We start from the raw sequence: 19,071 nt of genomic DNA, 5'->3' as shown, positions 1-19,071 counted from the left end.
GGTAGCTCTAATTTCACCAATGAGATGTCGCAACAATAATCGCATGACTCCATTACACCAATTAGACGCAAGCTTGCCGCTCTATGATCACGCCAGCCTGTTCAATCACGTGGCATCTTTAAAGCACCGTTAAAAAATGAAGTATTTGACATAGAGCACCGCTCTTGACTAGAGCTGAAACGAATACTCGAACAACTCGAGTAACTCAAGTTTAAAAACTGATCCAAGTAATTTTATTCGCCTCGAGGAATTGTTTAATTTTGCCAGCTCTAAGCATCATGTTTTGCCCGGACTACTTTTGATGCGGGACAACGCGCTGACTCCACGTGCGTAGAGGAAGAAGCAATAATATCTGACTGCAGCCAACAGCAACTACAAACTATGCTGACGTTGCTAAAAACTACGCCCGCATGATGCTACGCTGGTATCAGGTAGCGTCTGAAGCGTCTCATAGATATCACATGTATATAGAACTAGATGCTAAATGACAGACTCGGCAGCGTTAATTAACAGTCGCCATCTTAAAGCACTAGACTTCTCAGCGCCAATAAATAAGATTAATGTTACTGTCACGTAACGTTAGCCCTGCGGAGGATTAGATTTCTATTAATTATGACTACTGCCGATGCGTGGCTCACTTTTCTTACATACAGGCTTTATTTAATCTGTAAAAACATAGCGCTGTAGAGTGATGAGGGTGTGAAATAAAAACATAATAAAGCTAACTGTCAATTTTAGCTCAGTAGTCAGTGCTGGATAAAACACCAAGTAGCACTGGTCCCTAATGTCCTCCAATACAGCAGGTATCATACATTTATTTTGAACACTGCAAAAACTCAAAATCCTATCGGGACTTACAGTTTAAACTAACTTAAAACTTAACTAGAACTTAAAAATAGCTTGAGACAAATGGAAATTCAATTGAAACACGTGGGAAAAACACCTAACTTTTAAGTGATGTGTTTTATCAAACATAATGACATTACTAGGTAAGAAATAAGATTTTTTTTTTTAATCTTTATTTTTTATAAGATCTAGAAGTTTTTGGAGTGAAAGCAGTGAATTAGTCTTTTTTTTTTTTTTTTTTCTAGTCAAATCTGAGATGCAATTGTTGGCTGTTTTCAACGATGTACATCGAAAATAAAGATTAAGATTAATTGACTGAAAATGGTTCAATATTCGATTAAATGTCTTGTTTTCTCATGTATGTTTATAATTGCTCTTTACCTCTTTACTCGATTAATCGATAGAATTTTCAGTCGAATACTCGATTACTAAAATGTTCGATAGCTGCAGCCCTACTCTCAACATGACTTGAAAGCGTGGATTTTGACATCTCTCCCAGTTTTTATTTGGTACCGATTGACCACGGACAACCGGAGATATGAACCTTTTAATTTCATAATAGTAACTGAAGGAACTATTCACTATTCAAACTAGGAACTATTTTCTCCACTAGAGGGCACTCATGCTCTTTGGACGAATAATGCTTCATTTCTGTCTTTGTTTTTCTCTCGCCGGAATTCAATGATTTATTTATTTATTTATTTATTTTTTATTTCTTTGGCTTAATGTGGTTATTTAATAGGTTATTGTACAGTATCATTATAACAACACTTCATATAGATAGGTTTGTGCTGAGAAAGAAAAAAAATCCATTGTTTAAAAAAAATAATAAGCAGGTACTCACAATGTTACTCATGAATTGAGTATTCTTTTCACTGGATATTTTTTTACTTGTACTTGAGTACATATGTTTACTTGAGTAATATTATTTTGAAGTAACGCTACTCTTACTTGAGTAAAATTTTTGCCACATCTGCACAAATAGAAAATAATAGCTCCAGAAGTGACTGAATTTCCTAGTCTCAGAAACATCTCTTGTTGAATAAAAAGGTTGAGGGTTCGATTTGCCGCCCTCATGACCTCTTCTAAGTATCATTGAGCAAGATGCTAACCCCACATTGCTGCTGGTGCTACGTCACCAGTAGGTAGATGAGAATATAGTGTTAAGCGCTTTGGGGGCCTTAAAAAAGTGGAAAGTTGCAATACAAGTGTAACTTAATTTACCATTACCATTTAACAAATCAGAGGACGAGGTGAATAACTGATGCAGAAGACAGCAGGCAGGAGAGAGAGACGCGGCTGCAATCAGAGTTGAAATAATCCAGTTTTAAATGGATTTTTTCATATCGGTCGGTCAGATTTGAAAAAAAAGGCCGATTCCGATATACGTCAAATTTTCAAATATCGGCACCAATAACCGGTCTATCTCTATTCCATGTTAGGGCTGAACGATATTGGAAAAAAGGACATTGTTTTTTGTGAGTTTTGGGGGGTTTGCGATCTATTGTGGTATACACGTATATTCCGATATTAAAAGTAGAAGAATTGTCACTAGACTTGAATATCTCTGTTTGGGAAGACTATGGTTGACTCACTATGACCAAACTATATTTATTTAATAGTTGAATCCAGGCTAAACTATAAATGATGAAGATTGCTGGGTTCATGTCTCTACACACTTGCTGCTTTTACGAAGCAAAACAAAAGTCTACGTGTTCAAACATTAAAAAAAAAAAAAAAAAAACTATTGTATGTCCTGCGATGGGACTATTGTACACGAGCACATCGCGATGGCAATGTTGAAACGATATATTGTTCAGGCCTAATCCATATTAAATACTTTACACCCAGATAAATACTAGTTACTCATGAAAGAGTATTTCATTCCAGAAACGTGCACCTACAGTGCAACAATTTTGTTTTTAATTCAAATCACCAAAATGTACCTAATTTGTCTGAATAGTTCACCAGGAATAGTCTTTCTTAGCCAAGATTTTTACCTAATAGTTTCTGTGGTGTGGGCCTACTATATGTTTTGTCATTTTGACACTACTCCTATTGTTATGGCACAATGACTTGGTCACAAGATTCCAGCTTGCTACATCCCAGACCAATAGAAAGTACAATATGATATGATGAGCTTAAAATTACTGTAAAATTGAAATTAAAAAACATTACTGACTTAAGTGATACATGCATGATGCATGCACGAATGCGCAGTAAGTGTGGGGTGGGAACCTCTGTGTAGCTCAAGATACAAGGGTCATGATAATGATTATCTCATGATAATACATGATATACAACATTTCTTGATACATGGGTCAGGAAATCATTCTACAATACTCTACTATACAACTAACAAACAGCTGTGAATGAATTGTATACGTCCAATCTATTTGAACTGGGAGGGTGGCAGTGAATGAATATTTGTTAATTCGCTGCCATCCATCCCACTTCAAGCGGGTTGGATGCTGATGGTCATCATTGGCAGCCAATGAGTTCATTTTGGGAAATTTCAGGTCATATCCTGTTGATTTTCCATCAGTTCCTGTTGATTTTGGGGCATTTCTTGGACACTTGCTGTTGATTTTGGGGCATTTACGGGTCGCTCCCTGTAGATTTTGGGTTACTGAAAAGTAAGTGACCCCAAATAAATAGGAAGTGACTCAACATGAACAGGAAGTCGCCTGTAAATGCCTTAAAATGAACATGTATTGACTTGTAAATGCCCCCAAAACCGAGAAGTGGTCATGTTTGGGTGCCTTTTTTTCCAACATTGACACCTTTTTAAAATGATATATACATTTTTGGCGGGAGCATATTGATAGGCTTTTGAAATATAAACTATCTACTAATGTCACACCTGTAATGTACAGTAATTGAGAGTACGTGAATGTGATGATTCTTGGTCTGTACTATGTCCACCTTTTTATTGACTGGAGCCCAATCCACAAACATCTGTCCCCCACAGTCAGATGGGATAGGCTCCAACTATAAGTGGTTGAATGGGAATGCATATCTGCAATTAAAAGCACAAAAAAACAAAGAACAAAAAAAAACACAGTAACACAAATGTACACTTATGTTCAGAACGACACACATTTTAACAATCAAACACTAGACACAAATCATTTGTTGTTCAAAGGTCCATGTAGTCTGATCAATATGTAAATTTAGTCGATTAAATTAACCTAAATTGCCTAACAAAAGTCCGCTATCTTAAATGCTACGGATGCTAACGTATTTACAATTTCCATAGAAAGTTGCTCACACGAACCTACACCAACTGTAGTTGTAAACTTAATTACAAATGCATACACAAACATATATATAACATAAACAATATTAGCTGAAACAATTTACAGCCTTACGTGGGCCAAACCAGAGCACAGCTATCCTATATCCATGTAGACGTCTGAGTTTGCTTCTCAGTCATACAAGGCAACAGTCCAGCCACTAGAGGGCAGTGTATCCTCAATCATGAAACAAAATACAAGATGTTTGGACTTTTTAGTTAGTTATTTTGAGATTTTGGGGTAGTTAAGGGATTACCGGTAATTCTGATTTATGCGGAAATTCGAGTTACGTCACCAGTGTAGGAATGGAACTCGTTCGTAACCTGAGGACTACCTGTAAATAAAATAAAGCCACGTTCCTCTACTAGAAGGGTGTCAACATACAGACCACTTATAGTTTTCTCTTTAGTTTGATTACCGACCAAAATTGTAATTTTGGCACAATGGCTGTATAAAGTACAATGATCCCTCGTTTTTCGCGGTTAATGGGGATGATGATGAAAAAAATGATAATGATGATGATGAAGAAACAAATAATTCATAAATAACTGAAACAAATTTCAAAGCGCAAACTGGCGAGGGATCTCTGTACCCCGATTTGTGATAGTATAGTTTATTAAACAAAGATTTCCCTAATGGTCTTGTATTGCATTGCATTTAAAGAAATGAAAGCACCATTTGATTTTTGCTGTTACGTTTTTTAGATGTGGGCCTTGTGCGTCACTGAGTTTGAAACATTTACTCATAGAATGCTTTTTTTTTTTTTCATTTACAACATTAGATCCCAATTAAATTTATTTACAGTAAGCTATTATATAAGTGCTAAAATATTTAAAAGATAAAATGAAATCCTATCAATTTCTAGATTATTGTCTAACGATGAACAGTACAACAGCTATTACTCAAATTCAAACTTTATTTCATAATCATCCATTTTTATCCTTCAGGCTCAAAATAAACAGACAGGTGTGCTTGCCGCTGCCAAAGTTATTGACACAAAGACTGAAGAAGAGTTGGAGGACTACATGGTAGAGATCGACATCTTGGCTTCATGTGATCACCCAAATATTGTCAAGCTGCTTGACGCTTTCTATTTTGAGGGCAAACTCTGGGTAAGTAGTTGCATGCTGTGCCTCAGAAGTGAAACCCAATAAGTAATTCTAAAACGAATATTTCCCGCTTTGCAAAAGGTGGTAAAACAGTGCAGCTGTTTTTTTTTTTTTTTTTTTTTGTTTTTGTTTTTTTTTTAAATACCATACAAGAGTTTGTACTACCAGAATGTTGCAAGATCGGAAAGGCATTCAGAGCATACTGTTGTGGTCATACTTGCTGTATGCTTATCAAGTGCTAGGGCCAAAGTTCATTTGACAAATTAAATAGCTTTCAGCTGTTAATCATCATGCAGGTTTGTCAAAGCTGTCAATATTGGAATTCTATTTTTAACATCACTGTATATTACATTGTCACCTTCTGATGATCCTCAATATAATTACCGTGATTTTCGGACGATAAGGCGTACTTGACGATAAGCCATACCCGTCACATTTGACAGGAAATGTTATTAGTTCATTCATCAAATTCACCACACTGGACTATAAGCCACACGGGTCTACATTTTACTATGAGAAACTACATCAAAAGACATGCAGCTCAGTAGCCTGTAAAAATCTATGAATAATCCACACTGGACTAAAAACCACAGGATTCAATTCAAGGGAAAAAAAGTGGCGGAATATAGTGTGAAAACTTCAGCATGTAGAAAAATGCATTAAATCTGTTTACACCTAGAGTTTGTTGGACCTCTCTTTCTGACCAGTTCTTTGGAGGTTAATTGCTAAATATTCCCTTTTTGATTATCAAGACTTCAGGCGAATATGTGCTGGTTTGTATTACTTTACAACCAAACCACATACGGAATATTCCTAACATTGTGTCCCTGAATAAATAAATAGTTATTGTCATCTAATAAAATAATATTTGCAAATATTACACACACACACGGAGATAGCACAAGGACAAAAGTGTGGCTATCTCTCTAATAATGAAAGAAAGTTACAGTTTACCTCAACAGGAGTGTAATAAATGACTTGAAAATCATCGCTATTGGATTCTTTTTGAGGGATTGTTCCCTTTAACAAAACAGTAGTCAGTCTGCATTTCGACCACTAATCAAAATCGATTAATAAATTAGTTGCCATCAAATTTGATCATCGATTTTTGCCGGCAGCTATGAGCAGTCCTGTTGCACCCTTGTTTATGCGTAATGTGAGGCTGCGCGTGCCAGTGGTTAGTGTGAGGCTGCGCGCGCCAGTGGTTAGAGCAAGAGAGAGAAATAGAGTTTACTGATTGGGTTGTTGAATCAGTAATATTACAAAGAGTCGAGAGTTAGATTTTGTGTTGTTAAATCCAGTGTGCCTCCATCAGAGGTGAATAAATGAAGCCAATTGTATTTTTTGTATTCTTTGTTGATGAGACGTTACTACTTAGCACGGAGCGCTAAGCTAGTCAGCAGTTATGCTAATCAGTGTCCTAAATGTCTGTTTGTATTGTGTTTTGGAGAAGTATATTAGCACTTGATTTATTGTTTAGTAGTAAAGTTTTCTCATTTCTTTTTATAAAGAAACCACACACATAAACCTGTTCACATAACAGCTTAGAGTCAACACAACACAACACAACTCAAACTCCCATTCAAACTAAATTGTCATACAAGAGAGTGTGCTTTGAAATTGGATTTGGATTGTATTTATGAACAACTGTTTGATAAACAAAACTAATTAATTACAGTCTGCATCCTCCTTATTCAATTTTGTTGTTTAGTTTTTTTAAACAAAAATAAATGGTCATTGACACAATTTATATCAGCGCTTTGCCCACAAGAAAAAAAAAATGTCAATCAGCAGCACTTTTTTTATTATTTGAATGAACAGGGGTTTTGTCTGATTAGTGTACTGAGAAATTATTTTTATGTTAAGAATTTCAACAAGTTTTTTGTATTTAAATCAGTACTGTTGGAGACGAAAGTTAAGTTAGGAATCTGTAATAAATTATTATTTTTGAAGGAAATAGTCATCCATTTTGTCTTCGCTTACAGCATGCCTAAAACAACTTCAAGTTAAATTGTGAAGGTACCGGTAATTGGAAAGAACTGACATTTATCCAATTAATCGTTTAATCACCGTAATTTTGGCCTATAAGCCGCTACTTTTTTCCTTCATTCTGAATCCTGCGGCTTATAGTCCAGTGCTGTTTATTTGTTGATTTATTGGGTTTATATGTAACACTATATTTGACAGTGGTGCCGTAAGACTGCTATAAGACTGTCATAATTATGACTTGACACTATCAAGGGCATTAATGAACGCTTATGACAAATGTCATTAAGTGTGATCTGGCAAATTATGTCACTCCATTTATGTCCAGCTAGGATCTTTTACATCCATTCAAAAGTGAGATCATTTGCCGGATGACATAAAATGACATCTTTCATAAGTATTCATTAATGGTTATGGCAGTGACATGTAATAATTATGATGGTCTCATGACAGTCTGATGACGCCACTGTCAAATAAAGTGTTACCAAATACCATAACTAGCAATTAATGTAACAACTGGAACAGTAACTGAAGAAATAATTAGCACAAAACATGAATTTTGATTGTTATTTACATCTGTAGTGATGCAATGCATGCTAAGAGGCATGTTGGACGAGAACCGTGTTTACAGCAGGTGGCAGACCGTCTCCTCCAAGGGAGCAGCGATGGCCAAATCAAGCTTTCTTGAAGCAATGAACCTTAGCAGCCAATTGGTTCAGTTTCATGGTGGTTCATTTGGTCCTATGACATATGACGCCACTGTCAAACAAAGTGTTACTGGTTAATATCTTTTGGTGTAAATATTCCATGATACAGTGTGGACACTATGAACAAATGCCGGTTTTGTGTCAAATTCAGTGGGTGGCAACTTATTGTCAGGTGTGCCTTATAGCACGAAAATTACGGTAATCGTCCGATTAATCGATTCTTAATTTAATTCTTAAAATAATCGTTAATTACAGCCCTTAGTTACAATTTTTAAAAATCCACCTCAATTTGTTTTACATCTATGATACCAATTTTAAAATCACCAAAAACATATATATTTTGTCAGACAACGCAACTTCTTTCACATGATATCTTGTTTTATCATTATTTTGTTGGCGTTACCCTTGGATATCTTCATCCTTAAACGGAAACGTGGATGTTTGCTTGATTTGTACATTCGCATATGTCAAACAAACAAGATCGGAAGGAAACCATAGTCCCAGCCCATGAATGATGCCGCTATTCTGTATGACCCATTGTACAACAAGAGAGTAACTGCTTGTCACGACAAAACATGACAGTAGTGTGCATGTTGAATGGCTAAGATTGTTTTGAGGCTTTAGTCATTTTATGACTTGTGTAGGCTTTGTCACGATAAGTGGCTCAGTCTCAAAAAGCTCCTCAGTTTTGGAATGTCATTAAACCTCAGTGAAGAGTAGTTTTATCTAATAGGTGCTATAATGATTGAGTTTGAATACGGAGTAACTTTCATTACAACTTTATTGCCTAAATGTACTTATGAAAGTAGATTGCTTTTTTCAGTAGTTAAAGAAGCATGTAAATAATTCATGTAAATGTATGCCATACTCGATAACAAGCTTTGATTTAGGAACATGCAAAAAGAGCCTTGTTTAAACTCAATAGAAAATATCCATCTCACCACATTCCCACGACTGAAGGGCCTGTGACCATAGAAACTGTAATCCTATTTACAGCAGAAGGCCTAAGGCCTATCATAAGCGGTCTAGCTAGTAGCTGTGTGAAACTGTTCCCACAATGTAGCCCCAACTGGGCCAATCCTCTTATAGGAACAGCCCTATTGAAAGATTCTAAATGACTTTTAAGAGCTCAAAGTCCTTCATTAGTTCATGTAGGTACAGTTTATGCAAAAATTCTATTCAGACAGTAGTTTAGATGAATAATAATTTGTTTTTACATTTGATATGAAATGCATGCGCTTTTATCCTCCAAATGTGTTGCAATTTGCCTCTTAATATGAGAATTATCCCGTGCCTTACATTTGAACTGAATTCTTAGTTTATCACGTTCAAATCACTCAGGGATTTACAACATAATGACTGGCTTTATAATGGCTTGCCTTGTTGTGTGTTTTATTGTCTTCATCCCCTTGGTTTTTGTGTCGATGATAATCAGCTATCAATTATTTACTACAACATTACCTGTTTTTTGTTTGTCTTGTTTTTTTTTTTTTTTTTTTAGATTCTGATTGAGTTCTGTGCAGGAGGTGCTGTAGATGCTGTCATGTTAGGTGAGCAATTACCATCATATGTTACGCATTCATCTTTAGAGCCATTCTTTATTAAATCTCCATAAATAACCAATACTCTTGCAGAACTGGAAAGACCCCTGACAGAACCACAGATTAAAGTGGTGTGCCGGCAGACTCTGCAGGCCCTTGTCTACCTCCATGACATTAAAATTATCCACAGAGACCTAAAGGCTGGTAACATCCTGCTCACTCTGGACGGTGATGTTAAACTAGGTGAGAATCGGTAAAATCTTGTTGGATTCTCATGTTCTCAATGATTGTTGTTTCGACAATGCATCATTCATTAGTATTGTGCATTTTAATATGCAAAGGTACAAATAATGAATCAGTAGTACAACAGTGTAGACCGAACTTTGTGGTCACTTGACAGCAAGTAATCTTCAGGTATTTTTCTCAGACTATTAAGATTTAATTTCTAGAAATAGCACAAAAATGTCCAATGACACCACCATTCACACAAATCCTACTGCGTAACTTAGTTTTATAATTTCTGAGGATTATATTTTCACATGATTCTCTTAGGTCTATTTGGGCCATTTTAGTTGTCATTGCAAACGTCACTATTCTTCTAATGAAAATGGTTTCCACATTTATGGAACTTCACAAATAAACAAATGTAATAATAATGAAAGCTAAATTTAGGGCTGCCGAGATTAGCCAACAACTAACATTAATATCCAATGATAAAATTTGACAAAGACTATTGTAATTTAATAAGCAATGTGGTCGTTTAGTTTTCTTGTTTATTCTATCTAAACTGCCTCTTTTCGATATAGTGGCTCTGTTGCTCATTATGCAAAAACAATTGGCCCATTTCCTTTCGGATAATCATGTTAATGCAGTGGTACTTCTACTAAAGAATGTCTCTACAAACCTTATTGTCAAGTTACGACATGTTTAAACGGGAAAATATTGTCTCTTGTTAAGAAAGAAATTTCAGATTATGGGAGACAAAATTATTGCCTGGCTCTGCCAGACTATTCTCCCTGTATTTTTCAAACACTGAGAGAAATAGTCTAGGAACCATCCCATTAACGGCCTTTTCGAGCAGGTACAAAATCAATCGACAAATCAGATTCGTTTATTTGCGTGACGTGTTCTTCACGAGCAACGTCACTCTTGCGCGCCGAAAGTCGTCTCTACAACACAAATGGTCAACGGGATAACCGAGAACATGTTCCAATCCGCGGTAAATTCTGTTTTAAATTACCAAAAACACAGCGACACGAGTCATTGACAATAGTCTGTCTCGCGCTAGCCATGTTGAATAAACTCCGCTCTATTCGTATGTTTACTTCTGCGCGCAAGTCCCTCGTCCTTCCGTCGTCAGTTAACAACGTCACGTCTGCCCGTCGCTGATTGGTCCACTCCGCTGTCTGTTTGCTGTGGCTTGCTCCGCGCTGGAAATTGTATCCGTGGGAATGGTGGCCAGACTCAATAGCTGGAACAGCGTTGAGTCTGGTGTACCAGGCAAACAAAATTACTATTCAATACTGTAAAAGATATGTATGTACTTTCTGCTTTTAAATGTCACGCATTAAGATCCAGCTGCCCTATTGGTCATAATATTTCCAACCATGCATCCATAATGCGATTCTGCTCTCCTATTGGCCTATTGTTGATGACGTCTCAATTTGGGTTTTGCAGTATGATGACGTGCACAGGCGCGACAGTGTTATTGTCATTATCAATGTAAGGTATATTTGTGTCCAGGTAACATATTACGATACTAAATGGCTATGTTCAGAACACAGGCTGAAGTGACCCAGTTTCAATGTTTTTTTTTTACCTTTATCTAACTCGAATGAGACGCTTTCTTGGCGGTCTGAATGGGACAAGTCACATGGAATCGAAAAATTTTAAATGCGATCTAGGCCACTTTCGTTGTTTTAAAAACAATGTAGGTATGTAATGGAATGTATTTTTCAGAATGTGGCTGTGGTCTCTCTCAACTGTCAAGTACCCCAAATAGGAAATCATGCTGCAATTACGTCAGCAACAGAGTGAAAGAGTGCATAACGGGAGGACGACAGATACGGAGGTGTGAAGTGGAGGGACAGCCAAGCAAGGCTACTTATCATTAGCGGCTAGGTTCACTACACTTTTGCAAAACATGATTAGACACAACTATTATAACACCATATATTTATCAAACAGTACAATATTGCTCTGGGAGAGATCCGTATTTTTTTCAGCTGACCACCGGAGGTATGCTTTCACACCTGCGTGTGTCAGTGTGTGTGTGGTTGTTGTTTTGTTTTTTTTTTGTTTTTGTTTTTTGGGGGGGGGGGTCGGTGTTGATGAAAAGTGTAGTAATTCACTTTGGACTTTTTACAGTTACAGAATATAAGGAATGTTGACTTTCTGTGGCTAAGATCTGTCCATGTATTCCAGCTGACTTTGGTGTATCGGCTAGAAACACCAAAACAATGCAGAGGAGGGACTCCTTCATTGGGACACCCTATTGGTGAGTGTGTATTTGTAAATATAAAGTAGGAAGCTGGATACACCCTGAACTGGTTGCCAGCCAATCGCAGGGCACATACGGACAAACAACCATTCACACTCACAATCACACCTATGGAGGATTTGGAGTGTCTCATCAGCCTACCACGCACGTTTTTGAGATGTGGGAGGAAACCAGAGTACTTAGAGTAACCCCAAACAAGTACGGGGAGAACATGCAAACAAGAAACAGGGAGGCCGGAGCCGGGATTGAACGCTTGATTCCAGAATTGTGAGGCAGATGTGCTAAACACTCATCCACCTGTAGATTTGGGCACACATAACAAGAAGTTTTTTTTTTTTTAAATATAAAATATTTTTTATCTTTCTAACCATGCCTAGCTTAAAGATGCACAATATAGGATTGATAGCCAAAAATGGAACTGCAACTAGATCAAAATATTGACTAAGTGTCCTTCTCCTTCCGGTTGCCAGAATTCCGCTTCTCATTTGAAAACCTGCAGGAAAAGAACTTTAAGCTGTGGATTGTGACCCAAAGAACAAGATCCCAGATTTAAGCGGCTGAAATAAGTTCCACAGGGTGTACGCCAGCGGTAACATCCCTCTCCCAGTGCTAGTGGGCAGCAACTCAGGATGTGCTCCAGCGATCTGGCCCTTTGGCAGAGTGGGCACAGTGGGTTCTCAGCCAGGCCCCAGCGGTGGAGGTTGGATGGGCTTGGTAGGATGTCGTAGACCGATTGGATGAGGAACTTGATCTGTTGTGGCTCAGATCGCCATAGCTCTGTCCACGAAATCTTCCGGCTAGCTGCCTCTTCCCATCGAGTCCACGCCCCATGCTGCCGCATTTCTACTGTCCTACAGCAGCGCTCTTCCTCCACCCCTTCCCAAACCTCTTTCTGGATAAGCGGGCGCCTTTCCTTCCCCTGTGCCTTGTTGTAGGAAGGTCTTTGGTTACTCCCAAGTCCTGCTCGTCCGCATGCAACTGATCCCACTAGCTCACTGTGCCGCAGGCGGGACTCAGCCTGGCCGACTGTTTCTTGAGCGCACCACTTCCTGCCGGTCCTCACCTGTATGCCAGCCGAAGAGACTCTGCTGCCACTTGAGTCCTTGTACAGCAGCACCTCTCTTGCTCGGGTGACCATAAACTCCTCATTCAGACTGCTGAAGGGTAGAGTCAACTTGTTGTTCTTCCCGTACAGTGCGATGCTGCTGAGGCTTCGTGGAAGGCCCAGCCACTTCCTCAAGAAAGGGTTAACCTTCCTCTCGAGGCACTCGATGGTGGTCATTGGCACATCGTAGACCAGCAGTGGCCAGAGGAGTCGAGGCAAGATGCCATGTTGGTAAACCCAGGCTTTTAACTTGCCTGGTAGCCCTGACTTATCCACCGCTATCAGCCAGGCTCCCAACTCCTCTGATGTTGCATGGAGTGCTGTGGTGTCCTTTAAGGTGCTGTCGTAGATCTTCCCCAGGCTCTTGACTGGCTTCTCTCCCACTGGTGGAATCTAGGTGTCTCCTATAGAGAAGTGAAACTTGTCTGAGACCTTCCCCTTCCTCACCACCAGAGACCTGGACTTGGCTGGCTTGAAGTTCATCCTGGCCCAGCTGATGAGATGCTCGAGGCCTTGGAGGATCCATCTACAGTCTGGGATTGATGTTGTAGTTACAGTCAGATCGTCCATGAAAGCTCTAATGCATACCCGGGTTGCCATACCCGAGTTGGTTAGTGGTCCTCTACACTCCACCTCTGCTGACTTCACCAGCATATTCATAGCCAAGGAAAACAACACAGAAATGGTACATCCCGTAATGATGCCCTTCTCAAGGCGATGAAATGCAGACGCAACAGGTCCAGAAGTGACTCTCAAACTGAAGCAGCTGTAATAGTCCAGTATGAGGTCCTTTATCTTGTCTGGGACGTGGTGTCGATTGAGCGAGTCTTCCACCAGCTTCAGTGGAATAGACCCATAGGCGTTGGCGAGGTCAAGCCAAAGGACTGCCAGTTCTCCTTTGCCCTCCCGTGCCTCCCGGATCAGCTGGGTGACCACTCCTGTACGCTCGATGCATCCTGGGACTATTGGAACTCCTTCCTTCTGCACAGAGGTGTCGATGTATGTATTCCTCAGGAGGAACTCCGTCATGCGCCGGGCAACAATGCTGAAAAATGTCTTGTTCACGACGCTTAGGAGTGAGATGATTCTGAATTGCTCAATAGTTGTTGAGCTCTCCTCCTTTGGAATCCATACACCCTCTGCGTGTCTCCACTGCTGGGCAACCTTCCCCCTTTTTCAGATGACCCTGAGGATCCTCCATAACCTCTTTAAGAGTCTGGGGCACCTCTTTTAAACTACATATGGCTCTCCACTAGGGCATGGTGTTGAATTAGATCTGGCTGCCTTGACAACCTCCTCAACTTCTTTCAAAGTTGGCTCTTTGGTGTTAAATGCCACGATGGGTTCTGGCAGGGTTATCAATGTTCTGCATGGCCCAAGATCTTCCTCTCTTGCACTGTCACTGTAGGAGGCATTGAGGTAGTTGTTAACCTAGTCTTCGGTGCAGGAGAGATGGCCACTTCTTTTCTGCCCGAGGATCTTCTTGGTGAAACCGTAGGGATTTGAGATGAAGGCTGCCCATCTCCTGGCTCTCTCCCAACCTCTCCTCCTATGCCACTCTGCTCGGCGGAGGGTGGTGAGTTTTTTCTTCACCATGCTACAGAGCTCTGCTAGCCCAGCCCTATACTCCTCCCTTGCTACCTTAAACTGCTGCCCAAGCAGTTTAAGCTCCTGCCGCAGCTGGCTGATTTTCACCTCCCGTCGGTTTAGCTCTCCTGGACATCTGGTTGACACCATTCAAGCGCGAAAGAAATTTGCATCGATTTGCCTCATCTAATCTTATATATAAATGGAATTTTGTCTGTGGGTGTGGGTGTGGGTGCGGGTGCGTGCGTGTGTTCCTTCCCATCGACTCTGAAATGGCTCGACCAGTTTTCTTGAAAATATACATTTGCACTATGAGCGTCTGCGAGTGTTCGTAGGTAGGTTTTGTATCGAAGTACCACCGATAAGAATCGAAAATCAGTCATCGAAAAAATCGGGTTGCAGATGGAATTGCCTGATTTTAACCAAATTTGACGCAATCAGAGAGAGTGACATCAATAGTGTTTTCTCAGAAGTTCCAAGGTTGCAGAGCTTTTAATAGTGCAGAACATCGACAAAATCCCAAAACCGATAAATTCCGTTTGCTCCCAAACCATATGTCGGATTTTTACGAAAATTGGCAGATTCGTTGTTGGGGTCACTGACAGTCACCATGGAAATTTTCACACAGGTGCGCCTCAAATAGAGCAACATATTGACAATCGATAAACCGTTATTAGGACTACTTTTAAAAGTGGTGTTTTTGTAGGTGAAGGTATGGTCACGCTACAAGCAAGAAGGAAAAGTTGTAAAGAAAAGTATCGCAGCTGAGTGGAAGTCTGATACTGCTGCGTTAAATTGGCACCTTCGAAATGTGGTGCTATTAATATCTTTTAAGCCTTATATGCCCGGGTAACAACAGTTCTACTGTTGGGGCAGGTGAACCCAGAAGTGTATCCATGCGGCCCAAATTTTTAGGAGCGAAGCAACATTGACATGCTCAGGTGTCCCAACTTTTCAGTGGCGGCCAAAATTCATGGTGAAGCCCTGATTTCGAGGTTTCTTGTCTGGCGATTTAAAAAATCTTGACCCCAATAACCCAGTACAAGTAATATGCCCAGCAACGCCGGGCTATACTGCTTGTTTAACTCTTAAAAAGAACGGATATTAATACACAAACACAAGTCACCACATATCTTGTCATAGACAATATAACAACACTTACAGGCATATGCTTTTCGTGCAAGGTCAAAACCAAGTAATGGTACATCAAACATTGACTTTTTTTTTTTTTTTTGGTCACAATATTTTCTTCCACCAATTCTTTGTCCATATTACTCATTTTGCTACAGGATGGCCCCTGAAGTAGTCATGTGTGAGACATCTAAGGACCGTCCATATGACTACAAAGCCGATATCTGGTCACTCGGTGTCACTCTAATTGAGCTGGCACAAATTGAGCCACCCAATCATGAGATGAACCCCATGAGAGTCCTTCTGAAAATAGCCAAATCAGACCCTCCTACGCTGATGCAGCCATCACGCTGGTGAGTCACACAGTTAAATTCTCATATCAATTTAATCAGAAATGTTGACTAAAAAATCCTCTGTAGCGAAGACCTTGTTTTCTGTGCATAAGATTAAATCAAACTTCACTTCATAACATGAAATGGGTGATTTATATTATATTAGTGCCTTATGATGTCAAATGATCAAAAAATAATAATAAGTTTGAGCTTTCTAGCCCGAGTGCCTTGAACCTCTCTAAATACATAAATTTCCAAAATATGATAAGTTAGTCAACATTCAACCAACATAAAATAGTTCCATGATATAGACCCCAAAATGTCAAGAAAATCACTTTTCTAAAGATAGTATACCTATTTTTGAGTGCAGATTCTGATAAACAGTGCAGAATACAAAGATATAGCAATTTACAGGTCTGTACCTACATTAAAATAAAAGATGATTTTGTTGCATAATGATGCATCCCATTATGTTCTAAAATTGAGTGTGCAATTCCCAGATCCCAAAAGTGGGCCCGGCATCCAAACTTTAAGGAGGGCCAAACATTGGATTCTTTCATTTAACATCATTCAGCACTAACATTGTACAAATCAGGCAAATTCAAGAGACGTCCCTGGGAAGATTCTGGAGATTTGTGAGATTTGACATTGAATGACTCAATGAATTTCAGCCCAAAATAAAGTGTCATTGTGCCACTCCATTCAGTGTACACCTCAGGTTGTTGTCATGGCGACAGTGTGCCAAAACTGATGGTGTTGTATCTGTTCGTTTTTTTTTTTAGTTATTGTAGTGTCTTTAAGAATCAGACCATTTTTTAGATTATTTTGTTTTGTTTAGCAACACTGTTTCGTCTCTATTTGTCATCTTTATTCCTGTCTCACTAATTTTGTTTATTTTTAACTTTCAACTTTGATTCATCTCTATTACTCATCTTTGTTCCTGTTTCCCTGTGATATTTCAGCCAAAAAGCTTTTTGACAATCCAATAAAACCAAGACTGAAAGAATAATAATATTTTATTCATAATAATTGAATCCTTAAACATGCAATTTTAGAAACAATTATGGAATTTTCATTTCATTTCATTTACCACTGTTGAAAAAAAACAGGATTTTTTTGCGTAGTGGCAGTAGGCATGTGCCGGTATGAGATTTTGACAGTACGATAACCTTAAGCAAAAATACCGCGGTTTTACGGTATGACGGTATTGCAATTATAGCTCCAAAATGTGTTATTTTGAAACGTGTGGGTTAAAAAAGAAAAACTTTTTTTCCATTGAACAGGATTTTTTTTATTATTTAGAACATATTTGCGAATTGGACCATAAATATAAGGTTAAAATTTGACACCCGCTGTTTAGGATCTTGGTGATATGCCATTTTATGTTAGTGTGAATGATTCCAATGATGATTTCAATTGTTCTATTAATTTTTATACAACAATGTTTAACTGTTTTATCTTTAACCTTTCAGGTCCTCAGAATTCAATGATTTCCTAAAGCGTTGTTTGGATAAAAATGTGGATAACAGATGGAGTGCAGCACAACTTTTACAGGTGAAAATGAGCATTTATTTCCATTTTTGATTGGGTTTTTATTTTTTATCTCCTTTTTCTAAGGGCTAAAAGGTAACAAAATAATCCAGGAATACAATGACATTGCCAAAAGAAACAAAAATAAAAATAAATGTTTTCCGCAACACTCCCGGAAAAAGCTGAAGGGGAAGTACTGTAACCAGTACAGAAATGTAACATGTTTGGAACATTGGTTTAAAAAAAAAAAAAAAAAAAAAAATGTTATCTGATCTGGACTTTGTATCAACAGATTCTCAAAATCAGGTGACTCAGACTTGGGTGCAAAAATATGCGATCGGGATACCCCTAGTATTAGCAGTATGTCCAAGGTGACATGATTTGTTTATCTGCTCTTAAGATCCAGTCCAGTCCAGCTATTTGTGGTGGTTAGACACTTCTTTTGTGTTCGAACAGACCACAATAGTTGTTTGCTTGGTTCCAGATTATATGGGAATGTAGAGAATTTCACTTTGGGGTAGTTTCAACCCTCTTGTGTAGCCAAGATAGTCAATAAATCTAAAATGTTGAAAAAAAAAGAAAAGAGAAAAAAAGCACTTGAAAACATGAGAAAACGTGTGTATAAAATACACTGGCTACAATAATACCTACCTAACTACTGTAGAGTGGCATGGGAAAATGCTTACCAACGTGCTTTTGCTTTTTGAAAGATAAAATCTAAGTATAAATGAACCTGTTATTTTTTATTTTATTTTTTCTGGTTTTGTATGCAGCATTCATTTGTGTCCAGTGTGACTGGCAGCAAGCCTCTGAGAGAGCTAATAGCTGAAGCCAAGGCTGAGGTGACCGAGGAGATTGAAGAACACAAAGAAGAAGAGGAAGAAGAAGAAACCGAAGTTAATATGGTTTGTGAACCTGAAAATGAAATCATTTTTGCATCAGTTTTTCAGATTTATTAAGATGGATGCCACACATTTGTACAATCACAATACAAATAAGATGTTGTGTTTTGTTCTTACATTTGTTTCATCACAAACAATTCTTTGGGTTTTTTAAAAACAAACAAAAAAATACAATACTAATCATTTTGCTGTGCAGAATCACATTTTTAGGGACTTTAAAGTCATCGTTTAAGACGACTTTAAGTCGTACTGCGGACAAAAATATAAAGAAGATTCTCATGAGAGCTATGCATTGTGGTAATGAAGAACATTTACCAAAGCTAGCCTTAAATAGCAGAATGCTATGATGACACAGTAGGTTTTTTTTCACCAACCGTTAGAGCTCCCTATTATTTTTTTTTACAGTAAAATATATAATTGATTAATATCTAAAAACATGCAATTTTACACATTATGGTAATGATTACCTATGATTGGGAAGTAAATATACTATATAGAC

The 19,071-nt window shown here is 38.4% G+C and overlaps 1 protein-coding gene across 1 annotated transcript in view; it reads left to right on the top strand.

Annotated features, from left to right (window-relative positions):
* Window positions 1-19,071, top strand: part of slkb (STE20-like kinase b) — a 52,305-nt gene that overhangs the window by 1,703 nt on the left and 31,531 nt on the right. Inside the window, exons 2-8 of the mRNA XM_057843520.1 lie at window positions 5,090-5,254; window positions 9,446-9,494; window positions 9,579-9,728; window positions 11,910-11,982; window positions 15,967-16,161; window positions 17,613-17,694; window positions 18,444-18,575. Of these exons, the coding sequence (XP_057699503.1) occupies window positions 5,090-5,254; window positions 9,446-9,494; window positions 9,579-9,728; window positions 11,910-11,982; window positions 15,967-16,161; window positions 17,613-17,694; window positions 18,444-18,575 (846 nt within the window). The remainder of the gene's footprint in view (window positions 1-5,089; window positions 5,255-9,445; window positions 9,495-9,578; window positions 9,729-11,909; window positions 11,983-15,966; window positions 16,162-17,612; window positions 17,695-18,443; window positions 18,576-19,071) is intronic.

This window comes from Corythoichthys intestinalis, chromosome 8 (genome assembly GCF_030265065.1).
Source record: "Corythoichthys intestinalis isolate RoL2023-P3 chromosome 8, ASM3026506v1, whole genome shotgun sequence".
Classification (NCBI taxonomy): Eukaryota; Metazoa; Chordata; class Actinopteri; order Syngnathiformes; family Syngnathidae; genus Corythoichthys; species Corythoichthys intestinalis.
The sequence above is the reverse complement of the archived record's forward strand: the minus strand, read 5'-3'. Positions and strand labels throughout refer to the sequence as shown.